At 41.3% G+C, this 20,673-nt stretch overlaps 1 protein-coding gene across 7 annotated transcripts in view; it reads right to left on the bottom strand.

The window, feature by feature from the left end:
• LOC148041884 (uncharacterized) overlaps positions 1 to 20,673 on the bottom strand; it is a 269,651-nt gene that overhangs the window by 57,967 nt on the left and 191,011 nt on the right. For 6 of the 7 annotated variants that reach the window (XM_087683761.1, XM_087683781.1, XM_087683797.1 and 3 more), the window contains 5 exons: positions 12,529 to 12,813; positions 5,796 to 6,008; positions 5,349 to 5,594; positions 5,083 to 5,217; positions 4,450 to 4,722 (listed from right to left, as the gene is read on the bottom strand). In XM_087683761.1, the coding sequence (XP_087539887.1) occupies positions 4,450 to 4,722; positions 5,083 to 5,217; positions 5,349 to 5,594; positions 5,796 to 6,008; positions 12,529 to 12,813 (1,152 nt within the window). The remainder of the gene's footprint in view (positions 1 to 4,449; positions 4,723 to 5,082; positions 5,218 to 5,348; positions 5,595 to 5,795; positions 6,009 to 12,528; positions 12,814 to 20,673) is intronic. The other variant, XM_087683772.1, reaches the window with a different exon arrangement.

Genomic DNA, 20,673 nt, shown 5'->3' with positions numbered 1-20,673 from the left:
GACTGTATTTTGTCCCCACAAAAAGAATCTCCTAATAGTTAGGATGTCTAGAGGTGTGCAACTCCTCAAAAAGTGGATGAAAAGTGAAAGGGTGGATTTCCATGCTGCCAGGCTGGTTCTTTTTGTGGTTGATTATCACATACGATCAGTTTTTGGGATGGTGGGGTGATTTTTTGTGCTAATGCAAGGTTTATTTGGTTTGTTTTTGGTTGGGGGAGGAACGACATGGGTGGCCTGTAATGGCAATGAATCATTCCTCCTTTAAAAGTAAGTGACCCTGCTCCCACCCATGAAGGACAGACTCTAGTCCTTGATGGTCCCTTTGATCTCTGAATCACCATGAAGCTCCCCTAGTAGCCTATCATTGAGTAGATGACATTGAGTCATATTGTAGAGGTCATTTGTGCTTGAGCCTTGAAGATTCCTATGCTACTCATTTGGCTATTTGCATCTCATGTTCATGACAAGCCAAACTACAACACTGTTAAAAATCTATAATCTTTGATGCTTCCACAGGCACCACTGTGTGCATGAGAAATTCAGAATGACAACTACATGTAGTCTTCAGTGTTTCTAGTACCTGTGGTCATGTATCTTTCCAAAAAGTCCTCATCACCCAGACCACAGCTCATACTCCATGCAGGTAGCTCCCCAAGTAACTATAAGTGCACAGCAGAAGAAATAATGGGCTTGTGAGCAGGTTTCTCTCTTGTCTCCTGGAACAAAAGCAATGGAGAGTTTCTTTTTCTCTATATCGAGAACCACTTCATGTTATGATTTTCGAACATTATCTGCCAACTCCAAATCAGCTTGAATGTTCATATGCCCACATGATACGTGTGAGTATGTTGGTAAGCATTCACTTGAGCTAGTTGGTGTCTGCTTTCAAAGCTTTTAAAGTCTTCACTCCAAGCAATAGACTGGTTAGTTCCTGATTAACATGGAACATAGAGAGGAAACAAACTAAATGAGGTACTGACATGGCTGATTTAAGAGACATATCTATCAATAGAGTACACACAAAACAATCAGCAGGAGGATGGGTTGTGCTAGCTGCCCCTCTATGACTAGTCACTCCTATATGGGCCAATGACCAGATCTAGGGGGGTCACGCTTTCTGGCCCTAGATTGTGTTGAAAACTACCATATTAATTACCCATGCTGTCTTTCTTGGGCATCTTAATCCTCCATTCCCGACCTAGCAAAAATCAGAAAGAAAGCAGTAAACAATCTACAAGGCATAAAATCTGCTTCAGAGTGTAGCATTTGATTACTCACAGTAAGATATACAAATACATGAAAGCAGTCAGTGCAGTCCTTAATGGAGTGGAAGATTTATGTTTCCTAGAAAGATAATTATGATATAGGGAAAAACATATAAAGTTGACACAATGCATAAAGAGGGTCAAAAGATTTGTGCCAAAACCACTCTATGGGATCCAAGTCCACAGCTAAGGATCTCCTCGCTCAGCACATAGTCTGCTGCATGGTGTTGCATTAACATCTGACTGCGGATAATGAGCTATTGTTTGCTATGGATGTACTTTCTTTCATTCCATTGTCTACCGAATCCATGAAATATGATCTGCCACTTCTGTATATGTGACCTGCCATACTACTGACAGGATTTCAAGCCTAGTAAAGATGGCAATACAACTTGTATGTGGAGAGTTTAAAGCTACTAGCAAGTCGAGACCAAACAAAAGTAGTGATGTGCTGAATATGCGAATGGCTCAGCAGTTAGTTCACCGATATATTTCTAGACTTCAAATTTTCAAATAGTCCTGGACCAATTGCTCTGTGGTGCTACAATCTCTAAAGGTGCATAATTCTTGTCTTAGAAAGCTTGTCAAAACAGATTAATTGCCCTTTTTAATTACTCCATCATGCTTTATTCATTGGAAGAAAACCCTATCATCTTTAGACTTCATATGCTCCCAAAGGTTGTCTAGCAGCTTTGACAGTTCTCTATCCAGAATTTCAAACAGTTTTATCAGTAGCAGAAACAGTCACATATGGTCTTAATTAAGGCCAACAATCTCCATAGAGAATTCAAGCTCTTGAATTGAACCTTCCCATTAATGGATCGTTTTACCATAACTGATCAATTCTTGCTAGTGCAAAACATGTTCTTTAGTCAGTGCTTTGGTTCCGGGATTTGAAATGCCACGTACATAAGCAGCAAAAGTCAAGTCATTGTCAAAACTTCATATAGGCGATACAATCCAAGTGTACACATTCCAGATACATAAAACGCAAATGGTCCCCCAGAAAACCAAAACTGTAGACTTCTCAAACTTTACCATCATACTTCCCCAAGTAAACCATCCATAACAACTCATCCCAAGACTTACTGTAGAAGGGTTGGAAACAGAGGATGGGCTCAAGTGCCACTTTTACCTATGTTTTGCAATAGTAAGAGTGGCTATTTATATTATCCGCCCAATAAGAAAGGTAATATGTGGGCTCAATATCATGCCTAGAGCAAAGGAAATAGAAAGGCTCACAGAATGGATAGAGGAACTGGGTAACAAGCCAATGAAGAGGGGGTATACATCCATCGGGGGTACTGTCCTTACTGTGAAGAACATGCTCTCTCTCCTCCTGCCTGAGCTTGTGTGGGTGACACTGAATCGCCTTGAAGGTGATCTCAATGTCCCTTTGACAGAGAAAATTTGGAGCTCTAAAGCTTCTGCAAAGATGACAAAAACCAAGGAGTGCTCTCCACTAAGGACCATTTGGCAGCAGACCTTCTCAACAGGACATAGAAGGATCTAGAACGAATCTACTAGCCTCTTATCTGACTACTGTGCATTTAGCATTGTAGAGCAACTGATGCCCCTAGGTAATGGACTATTAGCCAAAGCCCCCCACATTATGCAACCAGACTTAGCTCTGCAACAATATAATCCCACAAATACATTGCCAATCCAACTGTGCCTTCTTACATGCCTGCACGGAATGCTTTGGTTCTCAAGCATTCCCTAAGGCATTCTCTGATAAACCACTGTGTCTGCACCAGCTAGCTTCCAACCGCCAGGTGATAGTAGGTGTCAGCCACAAGAAGAATGACACCTCTTTGTCTACTAGTTATCCAAAGATGCTTCCAAGAGGCAGCCTAGAAGGCTTTATAATGCTATGCTTTTGCACAATGCTTGACGTTGATGAGTTGCTTGCCATCATCATGCTGCAGCAAAATGTGTCTCCCTGCCCTGCTTATGTAGTGTACGCTCCAAATGTACCAAGCAATATTATAAGCAATCAACTCCCATTGGTGACAGTGCCCCTGGGTCCATTATGCCTGGAAGTAATCTCCAGTGGGGATCCTGCTAAGATGCTGTCCAATGATGAGAAAAGAGAGGCTCCACTCAAAATCCTCATATCCACATGCTGAGCTTCTATCAGTGACCTAAGCTACCTCCCCCCAAGTCATGACCATGGTCTTTGCTGGCCATGAAATATCATCATGAGGGCTCTCCTCCATACGGACAATCGCATATGTAGTGTCTCTGTGTCTCCTCTGGCTCCCCATATCTCGCACATGCCACTGGGTCCTTGCCATATTCAAGACAAGTACCAACTCCTAAGCTCCTATGAGCTAATAGCCATAGGAAGAGGGATATCTTTGTACGCTTAAAGCTGTCATCTGGCCTCCAAAAGTTTGATAGAAAATGATCTGAAATACCTTGTCTATGCATATGGGAGATGGCTGTTGGCTGTGCTCTGATCCTGCCCATATGAATCCTCCTTCCCAGCCTGATAGTTTAACCAAAGAAAGCCACATAACATAGCATATTGAAGATTGGATCCCTCCACAACCATTCTCTTGGATGCCACTATAATCTTTGAAGGGGCCTCCTCGGATAAGCCTAGTGTCTCCATCTATCTCACTAAGACCCGAGAGATCGAGGAGGCTGGCATCCTGGTCATCCATGGATTACCATGGTTGCTACTCCTATAAATACTGCTAGATGATGCAAGGGTCCATCTTCCCTCTTAGCCCTACTACCTTGATCCTCCTCCAAATAAGTATAGGAAGGCTGATTCACAACACTCTTTGTCCAGAAACAACTTACCATTATCTTGAACTTTGAAAAATGATCATTGCTGAGGAGGGGGAAAGCTGTTTAAGAAGATGACCTGCAAATCTCACTTAAATCTTAAATTTTTGATGGTTTGGTGGGGACTGTGAAGATAGGGATGATCCTCTTTTTTCCATTACAGAATGAGCTTAGATATTGGCACGGGATTTTTATTAAAAACATGAGGGGAGTCCCATAGACCCAGAGAGGTGAATGAAATGGGACCACTTTACCTATTTAGGGAATGGTGAAGTATATAACGTATAAGCATTATTAAGCAGTTAATTCTAACAAACAGTTTTACTTCAGTCTTATAGGCTCAAAGATCTGTTAGAGGATGTGTTTATGAGCATATTGTAGTGGTGACCTGGGCAACTTTGTCATAACTTTCCATGGCTCGTATCCAACAACAAAGTCCAAATGCTGCTTTTGATGCTTTCTTGACAACCTCAGGATCAAAATTAGGTTTATCAAGGTATGGGCGCACTTTTTCAATGATATCTGGTGGTATGTGGTCCTTATCATAATCTTTCAAAGACTGTAGGAAGTTTGTATCTGTTAACATCTGCTGAGCTGGTCCCCAGTAATCATCAATCTTTTTACCAGGATTATTTGGATCTGGAATTCTCCTTGATTTGACCTGTGAGCACAACATATAGAGTACACATCAATAAGTAGGAATATACTCAAATCTCTTTGCAGTATGTTGTATCTGAAACACCAGTTCAGTCATAAATCAGCAAGCAGGGATGCTGTGACTTTTACACATAAGTATATCAAACATGATCTTTGGTGAAGATCATCATCTCAAACTTTATTGATCAACTTGAAATCTTTCAAAAACTGAAGTTAGAGTTTTGTATATGATAAGGAATACATTTAAAGCACATGTACATCTCAAACTTGATAAGGAGGAATAAACATAAAGCACATGTACATGTGTCATAAGAGCTGTGGAAGGTCTACTTCTCTGGTCATATGATATAAGAGTTATGCTTACCCCTTTCATTATACAGCATGCCTCCATAACCAGCTTCACTGGGGCCGGTGGGTTCTTCATGGCTTTAACTTCGGTGATATCTGACTTTGTTAAGGTATCTAATGCTGAAAGAGCAGCTTCCAGCATTGGCATTGCCTTTTGAAGAAAACATGTTAAACATAGGTGAAGACCATGTTTGATCAATCAAATGGCATTAAGTGCTGTATTTGTCTGGAAAGTTCACTGAATGTAACATCAATTTCAAGTCTTCAAAAGATTGCACTTACCACAGCAAGTTCCGATTCACAATCTGCTTTTATGGATTCTGCTTCTTTTGCTTTCACATTAGCCACAGCTTCTTCTTCCTCTACAATGGCTCTAGTTTTCTCAGCCTCCTTCCTATCCCTAGTGATGATTTTCAAGAGGTTATCTGTTTCTTCTGCAGTTTTGATTAGAATAGGTTGAAGAGCCTCTAGTTCTTTCTTCATTACATTTACCTGCCCCTCAGCATCATAAAGCTTTTCTAGACCCACCTAGAAAATAGAAGCAGACAAGAATTTGATAATATCATACTAGTACTAGCATAGTATATTCAGTGTTATCCATTGGTGTCTTGCAGCCATTGAGAAATACAAAGGAATGAATTTTTTGCCCAGATGCTGAAGGGTACTTTAGAAGGTCTCTTTTCAAAGAGAATATTAAGAGGCATGTTCAAGAAAATAAACTTAAATTACTTCATATCGTTTTTTAAGCATGTCGATCTCCAGCCGCTTTTGTGACAGAAGATCCTTATATGTGCTAAGAAGCTCCAAATATGAGGTTGGAGTAACATAAAAATGACGCCGCTGCTCCTGATAGAAGACAGTAGAAAGAGTGCTTGCGTTCTGATGAAACATTATGCACATATCCCGTACAGAAGGGAGAATGTAATCCTCATCCATTTGAATCTGTAAAATTATGTGGTAAGAATGTGCATTTCTTTTTCCTAGTGGCAGTAATCTTACATGAAAAGCATTTTACATAATTGACCCAATACCAATGACACATTTATTAGTGAAAATTCTAATGCACACCAGCGCAATCTTGCTTTCGTTTAAAAACGAGGTATTGTTTGCTCAATAAAGCCATTAACTGGTGCTGAGCGTGAGCATCTGAGCATGAATGCTGCTGTCTGCTGGATCCCACAGGCCTGCCTGTACCCTCCCACCATCCCTGCCAGGCAGCGCAACCACACACAACCACAACCACAACCACACACCATCTCTTCTTCCTGCCACAGCCACTGCCTTGCTTCCTACTTTTCCCAGCCTCCTGCCTCTGCTCACTGCAGGTTGCCGCCACCTCCCTGCTTGCTGCCCCACTACAGCCTCCCACCACTGCCCCCTTCTGCCAGTGCCCAGTTCCCCCCACCTCTGCTTACTGCAGCCAGCTTCTCCCTCAGCCTATCACCTGCCATCACCCTGTGCAGCCCAGTTCAGCAGCAGCCTTTCCTCATGAGACAAAACCACACTTATTGGGCAGTGGCTGTGGCAGCCCCACAGCTTCAAACAGAAGTTTGTATATGTGTTGGACAGAACATGGGTATCTGCGAGTGGATAATGCACTCATCGTTCTGTTGGTCATTTATGCCCCAAATGCCCAACCTGACAGGAAACAGTTCTGGAATACCCTCAGTCAGTCCTACTGTAGGCTCTCATATAAGTCTTCAGCTGCCCATCCAGCTGAGAAATGTCTAGACCCCAAAATCCATGCGGTTGACTAGGGCTCCAGAATCTTGACACTGAAGTGTGTCCTCATAATCTCTCAAAAAGAACTAGCTGAACTGGTGAACGGTTTGAGAGAGTTGTGCTAGGAATGATGCCCAACCATCTGCATAAAACTTGTCGATCTTGGAGAAGATCCTAGCTCTTGCTGCTTCATCTCTCTTAGAGAACCAGATTGACCCTGAGGATCTGGAAAACTCTGTTGTGAGGAGCCAAGGGTCCTGTCCTTTGATCTGAAATATGAACTACTCCCAAGCAGCCTGCTTTCCTCTAATTATCTCTCTCTCTCTGCATCTGCCTCTCCTAACCTGCAAGGCCTCTACCATATTGAAATTACCATCTACTATCCAATGGTCGACCTGGGGCAGCTCCTTCTTCAGAGAGGAGGCAATGAGGAGTAGACATGGCCTTCTAGATGGGGAGAGGACTCAGAGCATCACTGGAGCATTCTAGAGGGAGGAAAGAATTCTGGGCTGTAGATGGGTAGCTAAGACGATGCATATTGGCAAGTATTTGGGTCCATTTGTTGTTGTAGGCTACTGAAGATCTGATGTTAAAGAGAGATGGTAGCAAGTGCCGCCTCCATTCTTTGGGGTGAGCTGAACTGGATCCTAAGGCATCCCTTTTCTGTGTGGGGTACTGGTAAGAACTGCCTAGATGGAGTCCTTATAGGTAAGCATTCGGGGCTGGTCTCAAACCAATATGAAAGCCAAAGATGATGCCTTCAGGTCCGTCACTCTCTCCTTGAAGGGAGAGCTTTGTGTCTGAAGCAAAGTCAATCGGCAGGAAGGCATCGACCCAATGTGCATGGGGGCCTGTGTTGGAATCCCCTAATGACAGCAGTGGGCCACAAAGTAATCCAATTAGCTACCTTTAAAAATAAATTTGTGTTGGTTGATTTAGCTGCCTCATTTTGAGAACAAAATCGTGTAGCCGATTTATTTTCTTTTAAAGAGAAAATAAAATTTTTCTTAATAGATCCCTTTGGGACAAAGTATGTAGTAGCCAAAGTCTTTGTCAGCAGGGAACTGGCTGGTCTCAAGAAAACAAGTCAAGTATGCTGCTCTTGATTATCCACTGCCAGGAACTTGCTTTTATCTACTATACTCTGCACATGCACCCTTTCAGACCTATAACTCCTTGCTCCCTCTCTGACAGCCCCATCTTTCCACTCCTTGGCTTCTCCATCAGTAAGATGGCACCTATTAACAGCTTCTTCACCTTTAACTGGCTTCCCATGCCTACCCTTCCTCCTCTTGCCTATCCAATGGCCTCCTCTCCATCTTTCTTTTGCCTTGTCTTTCTATTTTTATCTCCAAGAAAAGGAATTCATGCACATCAGCAATAAACATCATTAGTCTAAGCTACAAAACAAAGACCCTAAATAATGAAGTGAAGTATGTATAGGGATGGGCATCTTCCAGGCTGACTACTCTCTAGGAATTATACATAGCACAACTGCTGTATTAAAGAGCTAATCTCTGTCCATAATGCCAAACCATGTATGAAGTTTTAGAATGAAAGAAGGTGACTGTATCTCACGAGGCAACAAAACATCTCTCACCTTCTCCTCATAGGCTCACGAGTCACCTCATAAACAACTCTGTAAGGGATTTCTAAAACAAAAATAATACAACAAATTGCAAGTCTAATTACAAGGATTGAATCAATAACCAATGGTGAGGTCTGTAATGCCAAACTATGTGTGGCTAACAGTGAAAGGCGGTGGCAAAATCCCAGGTCCTGAGAAAAGCATTTCTACTCCTCATAGTCTCCAAGCTGCCATGTATCTTCTCCCATCTAATGCAGCCAATTGCTGATTTTTAACCCATGGAATCAAAGTAAAAAGTGCTATCAAACATAGAAGACAGAGCTCAGGTTTTGTGAACTGACCATGATGTGACAATGGATGAAAGACTGACACTAACCTGTCTATGTTGACTTTGAACCTGACGTGGTATACCTCCAGTGGTGCTTGTTGGCTCAAGTGACTGGCAATCCTACCACCTTCCCTTCTGCCAATCCAACCTTCTTCCACCTCTTCATTTGTTAGCCTCCTCCCCTTCCACCCTGTCAATCAGGCTAATGCTTGCCTTGTCTGGCCCCCCTTTGTTCACTGCCTTTGCCCAACACCACTCCTGCTGATGGCTGCCCTAACCACCCCCTACTTTTTTCTGCCCTACATCTACCCACCACTCCAACCTGCCACCTGTCTGCCAACAGCCCCCTTCTGCTTGTCTGTCTGCCATTCCTTATACTAGCAACTTAACAGCTCGTCTCTGCCCCCTTCTAGCCCTGTGCAGGCTCTAGTTTAGCTCACCAGAGCAGATGGAGGCAGCTCTTGCCACCAGTCAGCTCCATGTCAAATCTTCAATGATGTACTTCGATAGATAGATCGAAAGCTGGGACTACTCATTGCTTGGGGATGGCACTACCATTACCATCTCTTTTCCTCACCTCGATGAGTACTTCACCCCATACCTTTTTTTTTTTTGCAAATCAAGTGTGGCTCATTATATTCCTTTAGAAAAAACCTGAATACAAGGAATTGCTCATGCTCAACAAACTAGCTGGAGCTGATGCAAAGTCACAGATATATCAAGTATACAAGCCTCTCAAGGCGGTCTAGGGGGGATGGGGGCAAGAAGCCATGGAGGGGGGGTTCAAAAGACAAGCAAAATAAAGATAAGATGTAAAAGCAACTTGAGCAGGTGGTTGAGGTACATAGGGTGATCTTTTAGAAGCCTCTTGTTACAGTACAGTTAGCCCAAGTTAAGATATCATGCAATAGATATTGATGATGTAGTAGCCTAGGATTCGTTTGTTGTGTAGGATCATGATGTTAAACATAGAGGACATGCTATACAAGCTCCATAACCAGTTTTGAGATGCTCTGATAGAGCCTTCTATCCTCTTGGTTGTTTTGAGTACTTTATATATTCTATCATGGTGATAGGTTTTGGTAAGCTCTTTACTTATGAGGAGGCTATACATATAGGTGATAGTGCGAGTTCCTGAGGAGCTCGAGACTCGCCCTGCACCTGGTCCCATCGGCTGCGAAGGGAGTGGATGATGGAGGTCTAGAGCTCTGCCAAAGTCGCTGGAACAGAAAGTCTCTCTTCTCCAAAAACCTCCTGACACTGCCTTCCAGATATGCCATCCAGTGAGACTCCCTATGATCTCCCACACCTCAGAGCGGTCTGCTGTGGGGCTACTTCACCCAATACCTATCCAAGATTGGTAGCACTTTCAGCCATGTCTTATAGAGAAAGAGGACTTTAGTTGATGCAATCTTGAAAGGTCCACACACAATCATTACATAAGCTCCTTTAGATCATCAGGATTCCCCCCATCCAAGGGGGACTTTCTCATCCAGCCAGTCTAAGACATAGGACCCCCTAGCCAATGCTTCACTTGTAGGATGATTGGACATCTAGCACCAAATTGCCCTAGGGCATGACATCGGCAGGCCACCTTTAGGGATGAGGGAGGTGGCAGACCCATGCCTCAAAGGAGTGAGGCAGAGCACCACAGGTGGCATAATGAAAAGGTAGTGATACCAACAATCCCCCAAGAGATGCAACAAGTTGCAGATGCACCACTGTCCCTTCAACTCTTTGCTCACCAGGAGGAGCTCCTAGAGTTGATCCCATCATAGGTCCCCAACACCAAGTAACTAGGGGAAGTGAGGAGACCTACGAGATTGAGCAAGGGCCGGAGAACTCAGATGCATGTTCTAAGGAGTTCCCCCCATTACATGTTGCATTAGAGCTAATAGAGAGGACACACGAGAGAGTGTATACTAGGAGATAGAAGAGACAAGTGTGGATTGTAAAGCCATGCCCATATGAAAGGCTAAAACAAACCCCATGAAGATACTCTCATGGACTATAAAGCCACGATACATGCAAGAGGTAGATAAAGGAGGAGGAAAGTTGCTATTTCCCCAACCACCTTTCCCCCCAAATTGCATGATTCCTAATTCCCATCTTTTCATTATTTCTTTTAAGATTTTGTTTTATATATTTTTCACAGCTTATAGAAAGGTTCTTTTATTGAAAATAAAAAACCTTCTCAACCTTTCAAATTGAAAGAAGAAACACACACTCACATTAAGGCCATGACTTTATATTCTGTACTCATGCCCTATACAATGCTTTACTAAAGGTTTTGCAATAAAAATAACAAGACTAAATGATCAAAGTACATGAAATTTGTCGATGAAGATAATTTTTTGTGATTAGATTTGCACAAATTTTTGGGATTATTAGGCCTTTCAAATTATGTACTTCACCATATATCAGATATAAAAAGTGCTATAAAGAAGCATGGGATGAACTAAAGAAAATTTTGGGTCAAAAGGGAAAAAAAAACTCCTTCAAACTGAATCTAGATAGCTTTGATTCCTTAACATCATTAATCAATAAATTCAAAAGCTAAACGGTTCAACGTCCATCCATTGGAAAGATAATGAAGAAGATGTTGCAATAGTTACACTCTTAAACAATGTTAACAAACAAGACAAAGGCTATTAGAAAATTGTAGCCCTACTAAGGAATATACCCGATAGAAATTTTAACTCAATTGAAGCAGCATTATATGGGCAAGAAGGGAAGATTAAGACAAAGTCTCAAGAGGCATCACCGAGTACAAAAGTAATTGCATTCAACACCAAAGCAACAACAAAGACAACAAGATTTGCAGAAGAACTGGGCATGAAGACCAAGCTTGCTGGAACAAAGCGAACAAAGGGATACTCTCAACATATGACAGTTTGTCCAGTGCCTTCCACTTTCAACACCCTATTCGTCCAAAGTTTGGGCGTGCAATCTGTACACTACTCTCAAGCATAAGATTCTATGGAATACAACTTATGAACATTGTAACCTGTGATGGCACAGAATGCATACTTTGAATATCCAAATATTTCGAATCAAAGGTTTATCCTCTTGACTTCAACAAAAATTTCACACTCATTTTATATCCAAAGCATTTGCTCTTTCCAAAAAATCCTAATAGTTTTGGTAAGTACAACACATTACAGTGAAACTCAGAGGTCCATTGTATATCCACACACTGGTCTTTCAGAATTATGAGCAAAGTATAAAATTAGGATTACAAGAGTACATCCCTGTGTAGTAAGGGTTTGAAGATGGGCTACATCAGTGCGAGGAACTAGCTCCTTAATCACGTCATTCTAAGCAATGTGTTTCTCACACATCTTATGCATTTGACTTATACATATCCCTTTGAAGCACATAAATCTATCAAAGTTTATGCAAACCAAACACATGATCCACAATGCTATTATGCATCACAGTTGGTTTCCAGAATGTGCTTTCAAAGTGGTCAATTTGTGTGTGGTACCAAAAACTTAAAATAAAATGAATGTAGAACTTATTAACCGAATTTGTATGTTTCAACAAGCAAGAATTTATTGCAAAATACTCAACTTCCAAATTCAAAGTTACAAAGTTACCCTGTCCTGTGTCTGTGTGTGTATTTGCATGCATGCACACACATGCACATGCTCATGCACATGTGCATATGTGTCTGTGCACGTGTGTGTGCATGTGCCCACACATCAACAAGAAACTATCGTGCTTTTTCTGCATAAACTGTTACCTCAATATCTTAAAATACCATTCCCAAGAATGTTAGAAAGATAAGAGCTTAGAAAGAGCTTGGTAACTGAGCAGCTTACAGAAGAAAGGAACTTGTTCCCAACAGAGTATAGTGCATCCTCAGGCCACTCTGTAAACCAATCAATCGTACAACAATTAACCAGGGATGGAAACATTCGTAATCTAGTTCGGAATGCTGATCCAAATGGGCTCATGCATATAACCATGTGAAGATTCTTCCGACATTGGTCAACAAAGAACATATATGTCTCTGCAGCGCTGCTATCCTTCCCAGCCTTTTTTGCTCTGATTCTTACCATGTCTTGTAAGGTTATGATTTCATCTTTTGCAAATAAGTTTGGTACCTGAGAATTTAGTAACCAAGCCTCAAAAATCCCTTCAATCCTGAAACTTTTCAGAAACATAATTATAATGGAATTTCAGTATATCGATAATACATTATAAAAGCAGAAAAGGAAGCAAAAGCACACTGCTCCATGACGGCCCTTCCTCCACCAAGCTTTGGATCACCCTCTCTCCCCAGTGGACAGTAGACTCTGAGGGAGTGACGTCTGAGATTCACTCTGCTGAAGGAGTCAGTGCTGCTAGATTGCCTGTTTGCATCTCACTTTCAAAACATGACAGACTCTAACACTGTCAATTATTCTAACTCTGCTACTGGTTACTCTGCCTTCAAACTTCAGGCCAATACTCAAGAAAAGTGTATTTTGATGGCCTGACTGCCTCAAAAGTCTGTGTACCCCAAATCTGTGCCCGAGTGTCCCACTTCAAGCCAATTCTTCCCTTACCACTATCATCTTACCATCTACACCTGAGAGAGAATGATGCTGACAGCTAACTGCTCGATCTCATAAGCTAAAGAACAATGACATGCAAATTTTCCAAGTCTCTATGGGTTCTCACAACAGAAGCAAGCTGCAGGAGATCACCTTGTGCTACCCACGATCCCATGGCTAAAACTTTTGTGCCTGTCACATGAAAACCGTCACCATGCTGGCTCTAAAGTCTGATATGTCAGAACTTCTGTAAGGGAACATGGAGAGATCCCCTCAACATACTCACATTTTTAGGCTATGAAAAACAGTAAGCAGAGACATTATGGAAAATCAAAGGAGATAATGCTACTTGGGAACCAAAATAAGGGATTTCAAGAAATTTCAGTAACCATGTTTAGACATCAGCAGGATTGTACTGATTTGCTATGCTAGCCAGGTTTTGTACATTGATCAAGCATGTGCACATGCCTTTATCAAGTCAAGATGTAACGAGGTATCCCAATGTCTACAACCTTGATAACTTAGCTGCTTATAAACTGCATGGTTTCCTACATAGTACAAGGTTCCCTTTTCTTACAACAAGGAAAGAAAATTCTACTAGCTGAAAAACCAAGGAAAAATTACAAGGTGGAACCTAAATACAAAAATGAAGAGAGTTCATCTTCTAGGCTAGCTGCTCAAAGGAGAAACTATTGTACAATGACCTGAGCAAAGCATGTAAAAGCCAAAAAACAAGGACATCAATTTCAATCAAGGGGATGGTCTTGGACATTAAGCTCCTCAAAAACCAATTTCATAGAAGACCAGAAACTGCCATGATGAAATTGATGATCTCCCGAAAGTACCCTTCTTAGTGGTTTCTTGTCTATGACATTCAAATGAGCTTATTCTAGTCTTGGTCACTCAAGCCTATGTATCCCATGCATAATTTTTTATCCTATTCCAAGTAACACAATGAATCTATAGGCTGGTGCTTGTAGTTCCAAATCAATACCCTTGAATGCTTGGATCACTATGGCTGGCTCACATTGCTCGCTATTAGTGCTTTTGCACCACCATTTGCTCCAAATACTCCAACCTAGTATGCATGTTGACTACTGGCATAACCTCATGGTGCCTTGCTTTCAGCGAACACAAAAGTCAGGAAAAGCTCGGTTAGCCACTCAAGACAATAGCCTCTTTTATCACCGCACAAACATCTTTAGGCAGATCCATGGATTATTTTTAAACCGACTTTTAGTAAGTCCATTCATACTGATTGCCTATCCTTTGACCCTTTGGTTCATATGCCCTTGTGCCCTAATGTAGACTATCTCTTCCCAAAAGTTTCCCACCATTTTACACCTTGATGCATCCTCATCTCATCCTTTGCAAATAGGATGCACAAATGCACTAGACTCAAACTTATACTTATCCAGTTCATCATATAACTCCCCTTGAGCACTTACATCATAGTTTGTAACACATTCAACAACATCCATCCAACCCTTACTCACCTCCCTATCACTGTCAGGATTCTTTGCTCTCCAAATTGTATGAATCACAAAAGCAACAATATGCAAGGGAGAGTGCATCACATTCCATCGCTCTACACAAAGTGCCTTGACCTGTTGTAGCTTGGAAGCATCAACGACCTCAAGACTTTCAATACAAAGCAAGAACTGTATTTTTTTGTGTGACAAATGTCACCATTTTCACAACTTCTTCCAAATCAGGCTTCACCCAATAAAGTTTTCCAATATCCTCAAACAACAAATCAAGGCAATGGCATGTGCAATGGGTGTATGAAATGGTTGGCCACTTTGGCTCAACCAAGTGACCAGCACGAATACAATTGTTTGCATTGTCCATGCACACTTGGACTACATTTTGAGGCCCCAATTCAAAAACAACACTCTTAAGAATTTCAAAGATATACAGTACTGACTTATACTCACCACTTGTATCAAGTGATTGCAAGAATGTGGAACAAAATATGCATGAAACCATTACATCGATAATGGGTCGACAACGTGCACCCGCCATCCATACAGGCAATGCTACATCCATATCTTTAGCATTCTCTCTAAGATCAAACAAATCTCTTTGCACACATGACCTCATCATCCAATTCTTTAGTGCACAAGTGATGGTATGAAGGGGCCTTGAAGTTTGGGGCAACATTTCCAATTGCCTTTACCATGTTAACAACGTAAGGGTTCCTCAATGTCCAATGAAACATGTCCTTTGCAAGGGAAATTGATGCCTCTTTCCTTGCTTGTATGTTCCAACTTGAAATAAGGGGCCTTTCCTAGCATTTGCTTTGCGCTTTTTAGCTATCATTCCATGAGCATCACTAGCTTGAGAGGAACAAGCAACCACATTGGCTTTTAATATTTTAGGATATTGAGTTTTTACCTTGGATTTATACTCATTGTCCAAGCCTCGAATGAATCCTCTAACCTTTTGAAAATTATCTAAGCCATCAAGTTTGAAAAATGATTTCTCTATATTTGGAAATGTACAAGGTTGATGCCGGACCCTCCATTCGACACTTATCCTAGGCAATCTAATTTCTATCCTTCTCATTCTCAGGAAGAAATTCCTTCCAGAACATTTTCTCAAACATAGCCCACGTTATAGGAAGAGTAGTGGCATCAAGACTCATCCACCACTTGTAGGCCTTGCCCTCAACTATGAGACTTACCTCAAGGGCTTTAACAAAATCTAGTGTACAACGTAACTGATGCAAGTCACTCCACTTTTGTAAAAAAGTGTTGACTGCATCCTTGTTAGGATCTCGTTCCTCTCCTCGAAACACAAGTGGCTTCATGTTCTTTAACATACTATTGCCTTCATGTGTATCGAGAGAGCCACAGATCTCGACACCTTGAGGTAGCCCTGTTGACAAAGCAACCCCGTCTTCAAGAGGCTTACCTAGGACACTCGAAGCTTGTTGTCCTGCCAGTTGCTTAAAAAGTTCCAAGATTTGTGCAACATTTTCATTGAGAATAGTAAAAGTTTTCTCTAGTGCCACTATGCGTGCCACTAAAGCACCAAATTCTCCCTTGTAGTTCAAATGCATCTAAATCATTCATGGTTTCATCCTCATGCATGTTTACAGGCTCATCATGCTATGAATGCGAAGGTGAGGACATGATGTGATGCTTGAAATTGAAAGAGAAAAATTACCGCTTACCCTTAATGTCTTCATGTGAAACAAAATTCACAAAACTACAAGAGCGATGTAGATTTCTAGAGGCGTATGCCAAGACGTAATTGAAAGGTCCTTGAAAAGCTATTTATCTCCTCCCAAATAGGCTTTTGAAAACTTTCTTTGTTATTTGAAGTAACTCCAAGGCTTAACTTATGGTTAGTTAACTTGCACTTAAGCATGCTTGGGTGTAGACAATAGTGGAATGGGTGAACTCCGGGAAGTTTTCTCTTCAAGCGAACACTTTCACCTTGCGTGCAGCTTATGATGCAAATGAAGCCTTTGTAGCCTTGTTGCCAAGTATGCCAAGGTCTATGCCTTGGTTGCAGCCTTAGTCGTAAGCCATAAGAGGACACCGTTACACGGTTCGAGGTGCAACAATCGTGTGGTTATATAGAGCCAATGCGGGTTGCCTTGTAGTTAAGCATGCTTGAGTGCAAACAATAGTGGGATGGGTTGTCTTCAAGCAAACACTTCCACCTCACGTGCAACACATGGCACCGATGAAGCCTTCGTAGCCTTGTTGCCAGGTATGCCTTGGTTGCCGCCTTAGTTGTAAGCCGTAGGAGGACGCCATTGTGCAGTTCGCAGTGTGACAATAGTGCTGTTATGAGGCCAATGCAGCCTAGTGTTGAATGGTGTCATGCATTCCCTAATCTTTTGCTGCAGCCTTGCTCTAATACCAATGTCATGCACATGTAGGTGCCTTGTTTTCAGCAAACACAAAAGTTACGAAAAGCTTGGTTAACCTCCTACCCACTCAAGATGGTAGCCTCTTTTAACACCGCACTAGTATCTTTAGGCAAATCCATGGACTATTTTTAGATAAGTCTATTCACACTGATTAACTATCCTTTGATTCTTTGGTCCATATACCCTTGTGTCCTAAGGTAGAATATTTCTTGACTCCTTAAACCCGTCAACGCCTTAGCATAATGGTTCATTACCTGCTATTTGTGCTACAATTGAGCTATCCTACAAACTGTGTCCGCTCAGACTGTCATGCACATGTAGGTGCTTGGTCTTCAGAACACAGAAGTTAGGAAAAGCTTGGTTAACTTCCTAGACACTCAAGATGGTAGCCTCTTTTAACATGCACTAGTATCTTTAGGCAAATCCATGGACTATTTTTAGATATACACTGATTGCCTATCCTTTGATCCTTTGGTCCATATACCCTTGTACCCTAATATAGACTATCTCTTGACCCCTTAACCTCATCAATGCCTTAGCATAATGGTTCATTACCTGCTATTAGCACTACAATTGAGCTATCCTACAAACCGTGTCCGCTTAGGACCCTTGTCCTAACATGTCAAATAAAAATCTAATTTAGAGAGTTCAAGATCACAAAAAAAAAGGCACTGTCTTCACTTGATCTCATTGTTCATGCAGTTTATTTGATCTCAGCATGCCAATTTTAAGTCCTATGGACTTGCTTGAGTGTGTGAGAGAGAGGCTGCAAAGGTTAATCAATCCCTGCTTGAGTGGGTGAGAGAGGGGCTGCAAAGGTCGATCAATCCCCTAAATATCTAGACCTCCCTATGTCAGAAATATCCTCTCGTCTGTCAGCATGCAACTTTCTTGAATCTCATACATTTTTAGGCTATATGACTCACTCATTGCCACTTGTTTTTGGTCGATGCTATGCTTTTCGTTTTTCTACTTGGCAACTTGAAAGAACTTGTCTTGTGCTTTTCATGCAGAGCCATTGACCCTTGCATATTGGATATTTAGCCTATTGCAAGTGACATAATGAATCTGTAGGCTTTTGCTTGTCATTCAAAATCAATACCCTTCAATGCTTGGATCACAAAGGCTGCTCACATTGCTCAATATTTGTGCTTTTGGACCATCATTTGCTCCAATCTAGTCTGCACATTGACTACTAGCATAACCTCATGTCCAATAAAAAATCTAATTTAGGGAGTTCAAGAGCACAGAAAAAGTGGCACACCCTTTTACTTGATCTCATTGTTCATGCTCTTTATTTGATCTCAGCATGCCTACTTTGAGTCCTAACGACCTGTCTGAGCATGTGAGAGAGAGGCTACAAAGGTCAATCAATCCCTACTTGCATAGTTTTTCCATACGGCAATCATATGCCATACACAAACGGGTATGAAAGTATGATTAGAGTATGATTCAGGTCTTGGGGCTGAATCATACATTGCCCTAATTTCAATTCTAGAAATCAATAAAAATGTATCTAAAGTAACTAAGATAACAAGCTGAATAAAAAATTAGAATTTCATTATTTCAATAGCTTTAGATTCTATAAAATAGTCACTACCAGTAAGACTTTCAATGATCAAGACATGACATTGATTTGCCAAAGAAAATTCAGACTTTGATTTCTAGTCATTTAAGTCAAGACACAATTAAAGCACCAATGGTAGGCAGCTGCCATACACTGGTGTCTATAGGCACACACCACCTTTTTTAAATTAAATTATCAAGTTTTGGTGCTTTTAAAGTCATTTCTGCCCCCAAACGTGGTCAAGTCTGAAATAGGATATCATACTCCAGATTTCATACGTTTTTCATACGTCTCCATTAGCAATCATATGAGTATGATAAAAACTATGCTTGCTTGAGTGTGTGAGAGAGAGGCTGCAAAGATTGATCAATCCGCTAAGTATATAGGCCTCCCTATGTTAGAAACATCCTCTCGTCTCTTTGCATGCAACTTTCTTGAATCTTGTACACTTATAGACTATATGACTCACTCATTGTCACTTGCTTTTGGTTGGTGATATGCTCTTAGTTGTCCCACTTGGCACTAAATGCAAACCTGAAAGCACTTATCTTGTGCTTTTCATGCATAGCCATTGAACCTTGCATGTTGGGTATGTGGAGCATTGGAAGCTACCATTTTGCAATAGCATGGAATCATTCAAGACCATGGCATGGCACCCCCCTCGGATCACGTCTTGTCGCTCCACATGGACACTGTGATAGGGACCCCCGCCATGACATGGCACCTCTCCTCATCGCAATTGTCTTTGTATACATCATGTATGGTCCCTCCCTCTAGTGAATAGACATTGTTTTGCACCATTTTCTCTTAAACCTTGGAGTGTTGAATATTTGTGTTTTGAGCCTTGACTAGCCTTGGCTGGGCATGTTTTTTTGGTGAGCTTTTGGGATACATATCTCAGTTAGGCAAGCTTTTTGGAAACAGTCTCTACTAATCCTAACCTATGAATGTTGATCTAGATTCCCCTACTACTATCTTTCTTACAAGATCCAAAAAATATTTAATATTATATGTTACCTCACCGTATATGGAGGTGCTCGTCTTAAACCATTCACATAGGCTACAAACTCCTAAACCCATGCAACCAACTTCAATAACTTGTAGCATTTGTAGTTAAGACTTCACTTGCTTGGTGGCATAAAAAATGTACGTCTCACATGCTCATGCATCTAAGGGTTTTTGGGCCCTACAAGATCTTTTTTAATTGATTACTTTGCAAAACACTATAAATGATAACATTGGGGGAAAAAACATGAGTTTCTAGTAGCTCAAAACTCCCTTAAATTTCAGATCCATACAACACATACATTATACATTACAGTTTACAGTGCATAGTATTGGTGATTTTTACTACTACACCCCCCCCCACCCCCCACCCACACCAAAAAAAAAAAAGAAGCTTAGGACCAAAAACTGTGAGATGGGGAAGATGGAAACTTGGCTGAGAGTACATAGTTGATAGTGAAGAGAGCGAGAGAGTGAAGACACGACTCCCAATGCAATTACTAAAGAGTGTAATGCAAGTACAAAGTATTAGGGTTGTTAATGTGCGAATACCCGAAAGGTGTAAAACACGATAAGTGTCCAAACTGTGTAACATAAGCACATAAAATAAAAGAGAATATAATTGGGGGAAAAACCCTCTCATAAGGAGAGTAAAAAGTGCTCCAGTGTCCTACCGCATATCACCGACACTCCTCTATGATCGTAGGCATGAGTCATACCCAACAAACCCCCCTGGAGTGAAGAGTGATCAGCATACAAGGATCATTCACCAAAGGAGATCAAATTTAAAGCATTGTGAAATGCTTGAAATTTGTCACTAGGAAGAGTTTTGGTGAAGACGTCTGCCACATTACTAGAGGTAGGACAATAGACAAGGCTAATATCTCCTGCATGTAGCCCCTCTCTGACAAAGTGATAGTGGATTTCTATGTGTTTCGTAAGTGCATGAAACATTGGGTTCTGTGCCACT

The sequence above is a fragment of the Lygodium microphyllum genome, chromosome 1 (assembly GCF_053477565.2).
Source record: "Lygodium microphyllum isolate KBCC chromosome 1, Lygodium_microphyllum_v1.1.10, whole genome shotgun sequence".
Lineage (NCBI taxonomy): Eukaryota > Viridiplantae > Streptophyta > Polypodiopsida > Schizaeales > Lygodiaceae > Lygodium > Lygodium microphyllum.
Note: the sequence above shows the minus strand (reverse complement) of the source record. Positions and strands in the feature narration are given on the sequence as shown.